At 47.8% G+C, this 13,794-nt stretch overlaps 1 protein-coding gene across 1 annotated transcript in view; it reads left to right on the forward strand.

Annotated features, from left to right (window-relative positions):
* The window catches only part of ASCC3 (activating signal cointegrator 1 complex subunit 3), a 2,217,780-nt gene that overhangs the window by 1,967,211 nt on the left and 236,775 nt on the right, over positions 1-13,794 (forward strand). Inside the window, exon 36 of the mRNA XM_086926668.1 lies at positions 1,629-1,763. Coding sequence (XP_086782794.1) covers positions 1,629-1,763 — 135 coding nt within the window. The remainder of the gene's footprint in view (positions 1-1,628; positions 1,764-13,794) is intronic.

Genomic DNA, 13,794 nt, shown 5'->3' on the forward strand with positions numbered 1-13,794 from the left:
GTGACTGCACCTGTGCCTAGCTAGCACTGTGTGTCTGATTAGAAGCCTCCGGTTTCAAATGCTGAGGAACTCTGTTGGCAAGGGTGGGTGGGCACACAAGGGTGCAGTGCTTAGATTCGACCAAGAGTTCAACCCTGTGTCGCATTCCAGTAACTGTACTGTGTAATCTTGAGTAATACTGTATGATTGAAGTACTTCCCTTTACTCAAAAATCTATCACTGTGCTGGACAATATATTATTGTGTCTGTTGGTTGATTGTGGAGTTCTTGCCCCCATACAACCTCCATGAGAAATTTGTGACGTCTCGTCCTCGTTAACCCGAGAGTCAAATGTGGGAAGGGTCTTATTTTGCTCAGTTTGTAGAGCCATAGTAGGACTGACCCCAGGACACCAGTGACTATTGGCTTCAACCATCACATTTGGGCCCCAGTAGAAAGGATCAGACAGGATGAAAAGATAGGACAAAAGTGTCAAAGAAGGTTGATGGTGATAAAAGCAGGTGCAGAGAATCAGAGGATAGGGATGGCGTAACTGAAAGAACATATTGTAATGTTGCATATTGTAATGTTGCAGAAGTGGAAGGAATGAGGCACTAAACCGACTTATTTTGGAAGAGAAATAAAGTTATGAACTAGATCTGCTATTGTACTGTTCACAAAAGGCAGTAACCTATATTGTGAGCTTATGTACTACACGGCCAGTTGCAAAAAAAGGAAAGGAATCGGAGGGAGTCGCAGAGCAACTTCCAAATTAATATTCATTAGGTAGTTCGCAAACTGTGACTCCCTCCAATTGGCTACCTTCAAATAGATCGTGGCCTGCAAGGGAAAGCAGACCACCATGCCAGTGAAAACATTTCAAAAAGATTTTTTTAAGCTATCTGAGTTTTCCTAAAGGAAACAGGTCTGCTTGAAGAAAAAAAAATCTGTTTTGAAAATGAAAGTGAGAGGAGGTAGTGGTCCCATGGACCACTGCCTACTCCTCCTGAAACTGCCAGCATGATTCCCAGAGGATAAGGGATCTACAGGGGGCCCTTTCCCCTTTTCGAACCAGTTGCCTCCTCAACTTGAGATTCGGTAACTGGTCAACGGTTTGCGACTCAAATTATAGTGACAAAACATTGATAGGTAGGTTACCAATTAACAATTTGGAAGGGGGAACACCCCAAACGTGCCTCTTTCAAATTAGGAATCTCTAATCATTTTTATACCCATGTATCGATTCGGAAAAACGTTTCTGAATTGCTAAGTGGGTTTGCTAAGTTAGAAAAAGGGTTTTAGCGGTTACAAACTTTCTCATCAAGCAGATTGGAGGGTTTGCAAACAGTAAAAACGTTGTACTTTTGGCACAAAGTCCTTTTTCCTGAATGAAGAACTGAAAAGGAGGGCCAGAAATGGAAGAAGAAACTACCAGAAAACATAGGGTGCAAATTATCGCATGGTTTGAGATAAGGGACTAAGTAAAATTGTTTGCCTTTTTCAAAAGTGTTATAACTAACAAAAATGTGATTTGCCAAAAAGTAGACGGGGTGAAGAATTTCGATACTGCAGAGTTTCTAAATGTGACCCTTATCTTTCTTTGTCTCAGAGCCTTGTTGCTTTTGCTTTTTGTTTGTCTCATGAAACAGGACAGTCGTAGCATACAACCTTTAACTCATGGGCGCATTTCCTCTTACTACTACCTGAAGCACCCAACTGTTCGGATGTTCAAAAATAATCTGAAAGCGGAATGCAATGTGGAAAACTTGCTCTCAGTTCTAACGGTAAGTGAGGAAGTGCCTTTCCTGTCTTTATTAGTTTTGAGCCTTGTATAAAGCAGTGAATGTATATGTCACAAATTAAAATCTTTTCCCAATGAATTTTCGTCATTGGTTGAGTTCCATATTTTTGTTGGTGCACTTTAAATCCTTAAAGATATGCAAAGCTACAGCTAATGTAATATGTGTGTCTACTATGGGGCTAAAAATATATATCAAGGAATTTATGCAGCTATGCCCCATATTTCCGAATGACTCAAAATCTTAGCAAGACATCCCATGGTAAGAAAATGACGTGTAAGTGAAAAGACACTATCATATCTTATGGCTCAGTCTATGATACAGAGACACTTTGTCATATGTAAATGTTAGATCTTGAATAGCTTCCAGGCTGGGATTAACATTAAAGTTCTGTGCACGACTCACAAGTTGCTTTGTGGCAAAACTATCACCCCCTTTTTTGTTTGTTTAAGTGGTACTAGCTTTATCATCCCCTACATCTGCTTAGATCTTCCGATGCATCGCTTCTGAAAATTCCTTGGTTTGTTGAGGGGTCAGGGATTGTCAGGATTTGCTTCTCCTTTCTAGAATGTCCTTCCCTTGGACCCTCGGGCAACCTCTGATCTCATAGTTTTTTCAAAACCATTGAAAATATGTGTTTTTTTACTTTACTTCGCTGCCACAGTGAAGAACATGCAGACGTCTTTTTCCCTGCATAATAGGTCTAAGTGTACTCTATAAGAAGGTTTTGTAATAAAGTTTTATAAATATGGTCCATGTAAGCACTCCAAGATCTAATTCTGACATATCTCGCTGATAAATTTGGATCTTGATGAAATATGCCATTATTTACAGGGTTGGGTCCTTCAAGCAGTAGGATAGCGTAGATATAATTGGAAAATGTGACTTTTTTTTGCTTGGGAACACAATCATTGCATTGTTTTACCTTTGGTCAGACAGTATAAAAGAGGGCTTAACCAAGTGAGAGTGCTTTGTGCCATGATTTTTTAAAATAAAATTCAAACCAGTATCAGCATGCCCATTTTTAGATGCAAACTCCTACCATATGGCATATTTGTGAAGCTAGTGCCAACACTCGTTTGTTACAGAACTGAGTTTCACAAAGAGCACATCATATTTATGCATGTGCACACTGGAGGGTCACTGCAATACACCAACTCCCTGTCACATCCTCTTGCAAGAGTGTGAACAAGAAATTGCTAATTATTCTTAATTAGATTGTAATTAAATTCAGTGTCGATATTTGAAACTAATAATAAAGTGACATCTACTGAAAGGTTGCACGTCAAAAAATTAACTGATTAAAAACAATTTTATATTTAAAGAAAAAAATATGGAAAGTACATAATATCCCTCAAAGAGGCGAATTGATTCTATCTCACATTTAGGCCACGATTCCTAATTAGCTGTAGGAATTGATGCTATTTATCGCACCTCATAAATAACGATATTTTGCGGGATATGTTATTTATCGGGTGTGATAAATGGCACCTAGTCTAGGTTTTGGGGAATAACATAGTGCTTAAAACACCCAAAATTCGTACAGTAATGTAAATACTGTACACTTGTCCCCTTTCAAAATCCATCATGCCGACATTTAAGGAGGGGTGAGGTATTTATCGCTTCCAGCAATTATTGGGTGTACTAAATACCACCCAACTCCGAATTACGGTTTGACCAGGTGTCAGAAAACTCAAGGCGAACCTGGAATCGGAGCCTTGGAGTCCCACTGCTGTTTTTTTAGAAGGTTATTCATTCCTGAAGGGAACAGATTCACAAACTTGATTTAAATGTCTCACATCTTCTAATAGTATTTGCACTCTTGTCACTTGAGGACATTTCTGACTATTTCAAGGCTCACAAATATTCCCATAGCAGCCATGGAAATATGTGTAAAACACAGACACTAGACCTCCTCTTCTTTTACTACTTTAGATTGTTTGCAGGGCGGAACATTCACATTCATTAGGGCATCCGTTTGTTTTCCTTGGTGGATAAACCCTTTTCTCTAAACCTCCTTGAAATGTGACTTGAAGTGTATGTGCGCATATGTGTTCTGAAATAAAATGTGGAATATTTCAAACATAGCATCTTGTCAGTGTTCCGTGCCTTCCCAGTGGCCACCTGCTGCCCCTGGGTAGTGCTACTCCCTTGTTCCCTCATATACCCGTAAACATAGTACACAAACAAAAAAACACGTTTAAGACAGTTTAGCCATTTTTTGCTTATTCAATGTCCAACTACTTTACTTGCTGTTACATAAGTCAATAGCAAAACATGCTCCAATAGTTGTAATTTAATAGAGATCCGGCAGAATAGTTAAACCTAATGGCCTCTAGATAACTGCATTGATATTAATGTGCAGCTAGCACATACATTATTGGAATGTGATGCAATTATCTTCTGGAGTATATATTTTTTTCTTTGACATGACTAATGTCGGATGATTTAAGTTTGTAAACTTAAGTTAAAAAAAATATCTTTCAAGTATTTATTTTTTTAATTACCTAGCAAATGTTCTCAGATTACTCTTTCCAACGCCAGTAGTTTACCCTAACCCGTAGTATGTTACTTTTATGAGTTTATAATATTATTGCACGTGGACCTTTATCTTTGATCGTGTGCATGAATTGGGAATGTGTATTTGGCTTGTGTACAAGAGTGGGATCTGTGTTTCACCCGTTTGTAGGATGGTTAAGCACGCTTTAGTTCCTGAACGTCACTTGGATAAGTATTGGCCTGGCAGGTGTGTGGGGTTTGACAAATTATCTGCAAGTTTGAAAACGTCTTAGCAACCATCAGATGTGTGGAAGTGCGATTTGAGTCTTGGAATCTGTTGGCGTCTTGCACATGGATGACTGTTCACATGTCAGACATCTGTTTAGAAAAAACTGTATTCCTTCTGCATTTGATTCATTCAGTGATGCTTAAGTCTCCCGATGCCATATAACTGTGTCAAGTATGGAACTGTTAGTTTTATCCGACCTGTGCGGTGAGCATTCAAGACTGATCAGGTGCCATACACATGTGTAGTCATTCAGCAGGTGTTGGATTTGATGAGGAGTGCGCATGTGCAAGTTTCCTTATGTCCTATTGCATTGTCCTAGTGTATTTTGTCTGTGGCAAATTGGGTGGTTGGGTGCATGCATGATTGACTGAGCACGTCTTGATAGCCTTAGTTGAAAGTGCTTCTATATTCAGGCTGTAGCGAGGGGGGACACATTAATATTTCTCAGGATTTGATGGCAAGTAGCTTCAGGGCTGATCGTTGGCTGCACAAAATGCTTCAGAGCTTGCCTCTGACTCCTTTGGACGGGAGAGGCTGCTTGCAGATAGGCACGAACTTTGCAGTACCCGAAGCAGTGGTTTTCAACTGTGCTACAGTGTCTCTTTCAGCGAAACCCTATTTGATTCTCTTCCAAGAGGCCGGTGGATTGTTTAAAACCTAACCCTTAACCAATTCATTAAACTGACTGACTACCACAAATGCACTCACAACTACTGCATCATGTGTGGACCAGAGAACATGATGCACTTTCTCCGCAACACTGCTGGTCTGTTTCATCATCAAAGAAAGCCTGTCTACCAACATTGCAGCAAAACGCTGTTGCTTTAATGACCCAAAATACTTTTTTGGGCCAGAACAAGGAGCCCACTCTATCCTCAATCTAGCTCTGCATTACGCTCCTGTCCTGGTTATCGTTGGGATAGTCATGTTCACTAATGAGGCTCTTTTGGTAAAGTTCTTCTAAGAGGTGATTCGAGGTTTGCTGAGACTGGAGCTCAGGAGATCATGTTCAAGTGCAGCTTGTAACAGGTTCAGGTAAAGCCATAAAGAAAAATTATGGGTCAGAGACACCATCCTTGTATGTTTTAAAATTGATTCTTTATTTCATTGACTGACATCATTGCTTGTTCCCACAGCCGACGCATGTTTTGTGACACAGTTGTCACTTTGTAAGAGCTATTTAGAATTTAAATGAATAAAACACAAGTATACTGTAAAGTTGTAAGTTTCCAATTTATAGTTATTTGAAATTCATTGACCAGATTTACCTTTCTAAATATTAACACTCATAGTGCATCACATAATATGTGGGCCCATCCATCAATTTGTCCTAAATGTGTTATACGTCATTCAAAAATAGCTTTCATTATTTTTTCCCCCTACCAAGAAATTGTTTGTTCTGTGGTAGATGGGATTACATTTCCACTGTATTTCTTCAACATGTAAACATATCTTACTTTAATAAGCATTTTGAAACGTTTAGACAGATGTTATAACTTTGAATTGTTTATTTCATTATTAATCATACAACCCTAAAATGCAAACATAACAATACTAAAGGAGAATTATTAATTTATATTGCTTTCAAGTTATTTCAAGATAAGTAAATTACTAGCAAAGCCAGCCTCTGAATCACCTTTACTTATTTTATAAGTCCAAAACAATGAGAAACTGGCTTGTTGGTTAAGGGGGGGGGGATGAGCCCATCAAAAGTAACAGCCACACTCCTTGTCAGGGTGAACCACAAAAGAAATTAAACTAACCTGTGCTTAACCCTCTGGTAGCTTGGCACTAAAGCGATCTGAAAGAAACAGGTTAGTATTAGATTCCTTACAATAGAATCAGACTGGATCCGGAAAGCGTAGCAGTACCCCTGCGCGTCGGTAGGCGTCGTCTTCGGGTCCGTCGTCGGGACGACATCGCCGGAGTACTTAGACGCCGCCCCCGCGGGCTGACGTCAGTTCTTCTTTTTTTCGCGCCAGCAAGCGCCGATCCGGAAAAAGTAGTACCCTTAGTCAATTTTTGACTAACTTTTTTGATCATTTTTTATCATATTTCGAAGTCACTCGACTCCGACGATGCCTGTAGGGATGCCCGGGTTCAAACCCTGAGTACACTGCAGCCGACTGATGTCGGTTACTGGCCCCCATCGCCGGTGCCTTCATTGTCTGGGCCTCGACCACGACAAAAAGTCCTGCTCCGACTGCTGGGCCCTGACGTCCAAAGCTAGACGAGAGCGGTCCCGCAAGCGACTCGAGCTCCTGCAGTCGGCCCGCGCCGCTCGAGGTCCCGGTCCGGAAGGAGGTCGAGGGAACGGTCGCTGGGCCGGAGTCACCACAGTTCCGGGAGTCGTGATCAGTCCTCGGGCTCGAAGTCCTCAGGTAAGAGGCACAAGAAGTTGAAGAGGCGACATCGCTCTTCTGACTCCCTCCGACGCTCGTGCGACGCGGCCGGGGGTTCGGGGACACCGCCCACGCGGCTCTGCCGGAGCCCCAGGCATCGCGGCCTGCTCCATACCCTCAGGTCCCTGGGCAGAACGCGACGCCGGAGGAGATCAAGGCCTTCCTCATGGCCATGAGGTCACTCACTCTTCCGTCGGGTTCCGCGGCGCCTTCGGGCCAAGCGGCCCCGACTGGGTCCCCAAGCGGGCAGGGTGTTTCGGCCCAGGCGACTTAGGTTCCGACGCCGCAGAGCCCCGCTGGAAACCGGTTCCGGATCCCGGTCGTCGCCGGTCGACCTTGCTGGCGCCGGCTCCCAGGGTGTCGCTGTCCCAGGCCGATGTCGTCCCCGGTCCTACCCTCGATTCGGGTCCGGCGCCGCTCTGCGCCGTATTTGACGCCGCTAGGAGATTTTTACTTCTAAGACCGGGCCCATCCTTTGACCCTGAGTATAAGGAGATGGGTGGCGAGGAGGATTGGGAGGGGTCCGAGGACCCTCTGGCATCTCAGGACTGGGCAGGTGAGCTAGGGGAGGCCAGTGGTCTGGATACTTCGCCAGACACTGGTTTTGTCTCCCCTCCTACCATGGCTACGGAGGAGGGGGCTGCCTATAGTGTGGTGCTGACGCGGGCTGCCAAGGCCTTGGGCCTGAAGCTCCCCGTCGTGGCCGTGAGGACTAACCTCCTCACTGAGGTCCTTAAACTGCAGGCAAGTTCGGCTGAGCCTCTGCTGTCATTTAATGAGGCCTTGTCGGACGTTCTTCTGGGCACTTGGTCCAAGCCCGCTACAGGTCCACCTGTAGATAGAAACGTGGCCAGGTACCACCGCCTTCAAGCAAGCCGGGCCGAAGACGGCTGAAATGCCAGAAACCGGTCCCCGGTAGCTTGTTTCCTTCCCAGTATAAGAATTGGCTTGGTAGTTTGGTCTGCCCTGTTCCCATGATGCACTGGGCCAGGGTCAGACTAATTTGCATATAGCCAAGTTCTGAGCTGGGATGGTGCAGTGAGCTAAAAAACGGTGATGGATCAAGCCCTGATCTTTGGACTGGGTAAGAGTGGTCTGCTTAAATCAGACACTCTGTTCATCACCACCCCCTTTTCTGAATCATTTTTGTCCACCATAAGCGTGGAAGGGTATACTCAGATGTGAGTCCCTAGCTCATTGCACCATCAGGATTCAAGCAAGCCGAGCCGAAGACGGCTGAAATGCCAGAAACCGGTCCCCGGTAGCTTGTTTCCTTCCCAGTATAAGAATTGGCTTGGTAGTTTGGTCTGCCCTGTTCCCATGATGCACTGGGCCAGGGTCAGACTAATTTGCATATAGCCAAGTTCTGAGCTGGGATGGTGCAGTGAGCTAAAAAACGGTGATGGATCAAGCCCTGATCTTTGGACTGGGTAAGAGTGGTCTGCTTAATTCAGACACTCTGTTCATCACCACCCCCTTTTCTGAATAATTTTTGTCCACCATAAGCGTGGAAGGGTATACTCAGATGTGAGTCCCTAGCTCATTGCACCATCAGGATTCAAGCAAGCCGGGCCGAAGACGGCTGAAATGCCAGAAACCGGTCCCCGATAGCTTGTTTCCTTCCCAGTATAAGAATTGGCTTGGTAGTTTGGTCTGCCCTGTTCCCATGATGCACTGGGCCAGGGTCAGACTAATTTGCATATAGCCAAGTTCTGAGCTGGGATGGTGCAGTGAGCTAAAAAACGGTGATGGATCAAGCCCTGATATTTGGACTGGGTAAGAGTGGTCTGCTTAATTCAGACACTCTGTTCATCACCACCCCCTTTTCTGAATCATTTTTGTCCACCATAAGCGTGGAAGGGTATACTCAGATGTGAGTCCCTAGCTCATTGCACCATCAGGATTCAAGCAAGCCGGGCCGAAGACGGCTGAAATGCCAGAAATCGGTCCCCGGTAGCTTGTTTCCTTCCCAGTATAAGAATTGGCTTGGTAGTTTGGTCTGCCCTGTTCCCATGATGCACTGGGCCAGGGTCAGACTAATTTGCATATAGCCAAGTTCTGAGCTGGGATGGTGCAGTGAGCTAAAAAACGGTGATGGATCAAGCCCTGATCTTTGGACTGGGTAAGAGTGGTCTGCTTAATTCAGACACTCTGTTCATCACCACCCCCTTTTCTAAATCATTTTTGTCCACCATAAGCGTGGAAGGGTATACTCAGATGTGAGTCCCTAGCTCATTGCACCATCAGGATTCAAGCAAGCCGGGCCGAAGACGGCTGAAATGCCAGAAACCGGTCCCCGGTAGCTTGTTTCCTTCCCAGTATAAGAATTGGCTTGGTAGTTTGGTCTGCCCTGTTCCCATGATGCACTGGGCCAGGGCCAGACTAATTTGCATATAGCCAAGTTCTGAGCTGGGATGGTGCAGTGAGCTAAAAAACGGTGATGGATCAAGCCCTGATCTTTGGACTGGGTAAGAGTGGTCTGCTTAATTCAGACACTCTGTTCATCACCACCCCCTTTTCTGAATCATTTTTGTCCACCATAAGCGTGGAAGGGTATACTCAGATGTGAGTCCCTAGCTCATTGCACCATCAGGATTCAAGCAAGCCGGGCCGAAGACGGCTGAAATGCCAGAAACCGGTCCCCGGTAACTTGTTTCCTTCCCAGTATAAGAATTGGCTTGGTAGTTTGGTCTGCCCTGTTCCCATGATGCACTGGGCCAGGGTCAGACTAATTTGCATATAGCCAAGTTCTGAGCTGGGATGGTGCAGTGAGCTAAAAAACGGTGATGGATCAAGCCCTGATCTTTGGACTGGGTAAGAGTGGTCTGCTTAATTCAGACACTCTGTTCATCACCACCCCCTTTTCTGAATAATTTTTGTCCACCATAAGCGTGGAAGGGTATACTCAGATGTGAGTCCCTAGCTCATTGCACCATCAGGATTCAAGCAAGCCGGGCCGAAGACGGCTGAAATGCCAGAAACCGGTCCCCGGTAGCTTGTTTCCTTCCCAGTATAAGAATTGGCTTGGTAGTTTGGTCTGCCCTGTTCCCATGATGCACTGGGCCAGGGTCAGACTAATTTGCATATAGCCAAGTTCTGAGCTGGGATGGTGCAGTGAGCTAAAAAACGGTGATGGATCAAGCCCTGATCTTTGGACTGGGTAAGAGTGGTCTGCTTAATTCAGACACTCTGTTCATCACCACCCCCTTTTCTGAATCATTTTTGTCCACCATAAGCGTGGAAGGGTATACTCAGATGTGAGTCCCTAGCTCATTGCACCATCAGGATTCAAGCAAGCCGGGCCGAAGACGGCTGAAATGCCAGAAACTTCCCAGTATAAGAATTGGCTTGGTAGTTTGGTCTGCCCTGTTCCCATGATGCACTGGGCCAGGGTCAGACTAATTTGCATATAGCCAAGTTCTGAGCTGGGATGGTGCAGTGAGCTAAAAAACGGTGATGGATCGAGCCCTGATCTTTGGACTGGGTAAGAGTGGTCTGCTTAATTCAGACACTCTGTTCATCACCACCCCCTTTTCTGAATCATTTTTGTCCACCATAAGCGTGGAAGGGTATACTCAGATGTGAGTCCCTAGCTCATTGCACCATCAGGATTCAAGCAAGCCGGGCCGAAGACGGCTGAAATGCCAGAAACCGGTCCCCGGTAGCTTGTTTCCTTCCCAGTATAAGAATTGGCTTGGTAGTTTGGTCTGCCCTGTTTCCATGATGCACTGGGCCAGGGTCAGACTAATTTGCATATAGCCAAGTTCTGAGCTGGGATGGTGCAGTGAGCTAAAAAACGGTGATGGATCAAGCCCTGATCTTTGGACTGGGTAAGAGTGGTCTGCTTAATTCAGACACTCTGTTCATCACCACCCCCTTTTCTGAATCAGGCACCACCGCCCGGCTCCGGGCGACCCTTGCTTCCTGTCCAACCCCCCCCCCCCCCCTCCCCCCGGTCATCCAGGCCTCTAACTCACAGACCGCATTCCCGACGGCTCCACCCGATCGGGAATCCAAGAGGTACGAGCAATACGGCAAAAAGGTATTCTCCTCCCTGAGTTTGGGGTTGCGGTCATTCAACACCGCGTGCCTCTTGGGCCATTACACCCACTCTCTGTGGGACACGGTCGCGGACGTGCTGCCACAATGTCAGGAGGAGGTCCGAACTAAACCCACCCAAGCCCTTGTGGAGGGTCGAGATGCGGTGTGGGCTGGAGACTCGCTGGGCAGAGCGATGACAAAGACGGTGGCGATTCGTCGCCACGCCTGGCTGAGGTCCGCTAACTTTTCGGCTGATGTCCCAAACACCCTTATGGACATGCCGTTTGATGGCTGTCGCCTCTTTGGCGACAAGGAGGACCGTGCGCTTGAGCGCTTTAAGGACTCCAGGGCTACGGTCAAGTCCTTGGGCCTCTTGGCCCCACGCCAGCAAACTGCTGCCTTTCGCTCCTTTCGTGGCCAAGGAAGGGGTGCCCCCACACGCCCTGCCAGCCACGGCCCGCAGACTATCATCCAGCGCGGTGGCGGATGTGGTAACCGCCATGGCGGCGGTCAGGGACAACGGCATGGTCAGTCCACACCTACCCCTGCAGCATCCGCCTGAAAACCCTCCTAGTCCGAGCTTTCAGGCCCATGTGACGCCAGTGGGGGGCAGGGTTCGCCATCACCTTCTCCACTGGCGCACTGTCACATCGGACAGGTGGGTGCTCCAAATCGTCCGAAGGGGCTACTCCCTCCCCTTTGAGGCGACCCCTCCAGCCATGCCACCGCAGTACCACCGCGTGTCGGGGGATCACTTGAGTCTTCTGCGAGAGGAAGTGACGGCCCTCTTGGCCAAGGGGGCAATCGAGCTCATTCCTGGGCCAGAAGAAGGGTGTGCTTGTTACTCCCACTACTTTCTGGTTCCCAAGAAGGGCAAAGGGGGCCTACGCCCTATCTTGGACCTGCGGAACGTCAACGGCTTCCTCCGAAAGGAGAAGTTCAAGATGCTGACACTGGCTCATGTCTTAGCTGCCTTGGACCAGGGAGACTGGATGGTAGCGTTGGACTTGCAGGACGCTTATTTCCACATCCCCGTCCTGCCGGCCCTCCGGCGTTACCTGCGGTTCACGGTAGGCCACGAGCACTTTAAGTTTACCGTGCTCCCCTTCGGCCTTACCAGCGCCCCACGGGTGTTCACAAAGGTGATGGCGGTGGTCACAGCTCATCTGAGCAGGTTAGGGGTTCCCTACCTCGACGACTGGTTGTTGAAGGCGGGCTCACCTCTGACAGTCGTCAGCCACCTCCAGACTACGGCCGACCTCCTGCACCTGCTGGGGTTCTCCATCAATGTGCTGAAGTCACACCTGTGTCCCTCTTAGAAGCTCCTCTGCATCAGAGCGGTTCTCGACTCAGCGCGGTTTCGGGTTTATCCTCCCGAACAGCGGGTTCGGGATATTCAGGCTCTGATTCCGATCTTTCAGCCTTTATCCCGAGTTTTGGTCTGGTTGACGCTGCGGCTTCTGGGGCTGATGGCCTCCTGCATCATTCTGGTGCATCACGCCCGGTGGCGGATGCGGGCTCTGCAGTGGGACCTGAAGTTTGAGTGGGCCCAGCATCAGGGCAACCTGTCCGACCACGTCCTGATCTCGGAGGGCACTGCAAGACAGTTGCAGTGGTGGCTCACGGACCGCGATTGGGTCAGCGGCAGATCCCTCTCCCTACCCCAACCGGAGCATGTAGTTGTGGCGGACGCGTCCCTCCAAAGTTTGGGGGCCACATGGGAGAGGCGGAGATCAGAGGCCTCTGGTCTCCGGCGGAGTCCCGGCTTCATATCAACCTTCTGGAGCTGTAGGCGATTCGTCTTGCACTGAAGGCATTCCTCCCCTCTGTCCGGGGGAGTGTAATGCAGGTGTTCACGGACAACACCACCGCCATGTGGTACTCCAACAAACAGGGCGGGGTGGGGTCGTGGACCCTTTGCCAGGAGGCTCTGCGCCTCTGGCAGTGGCTGGAACATCAGGGCGTAACCCTGGTGGTTCAACACCTGGCAGGTTCACTGAACGCCAGGGCAGACGAACTCAGCCGCAGGCGCATGATGGATCACGAATGGCGTCTGAACTCGGATGTGGCGCAAGGTTTCTTTCTGCAGTGGGGAGAGCCTTGGTTAGATCTATTCGCCACCGGAGAGAACGTGCAATGTCATCAGTTCTGCGCTTTGGAATTTCCAAGGTGGCACTCGCTCGGAGACGCTTTTCGTCGCGAGTGGAGTTGCCGTCTGTTATACGCCTTTCCGGCTATACCACTTCTGCCCAGAGTGCTGAAGAAGATCAAGCGCGACCGGGCCCAAGTCATCCTTGTGACTCCGGACTGGGCACGAAGGTACTGGTATCCCGAGCTACTCAGCATGTATCTCGATCCCCCAATTGGTCTGCCTCTTCAGGAGGACCTTCTGTCGCAGCAGCAGGGGACGGTCCTTCACCCAAACCTGTCCAGTCTCCACCTCCATGCGTGGAGATTGAGTGGGAACAGTTTAGGCCATTTGACTTGCCTCCTGAATTCTGCAATGTAATTCTGGCAGCCAGGGGTCCCTCCACGAAGTCGGTATACGACTGCAGGTGGAACAAATTTGTGGCATGGTGCACAGCAAAGGCTGTGGATCCTCTCTCTGCACTCTCTTTCTGAGGTTCTCCTCTTTCCTCTTTCTCTTGCCCAGCAGGTCTCTGCTCTGGGCACTATCAAGGGCTATCTTTCTGCCCTTTCCTCCTTCTTAAGGCTACCTGATCAGCCTTCTTTGTTCAAGTCCCCAATTGTAAATAGGTTCTTGAAGGGCCTCACTCATATGTTT

Source organism: Lissotriton vulgaris, chromosome 6, assembly GCF_964263255.1.
Source record: "Lissotriton vulgaris chromosome 6, aLisVul1.2, whole genome shotgun sequence".
Lineage (NCBI taxonomy): Eukaryota > Metazoa > Chordata > Amphibia > Caudata > Salamandridae > Lissotriton > Lissotriton vulgaris.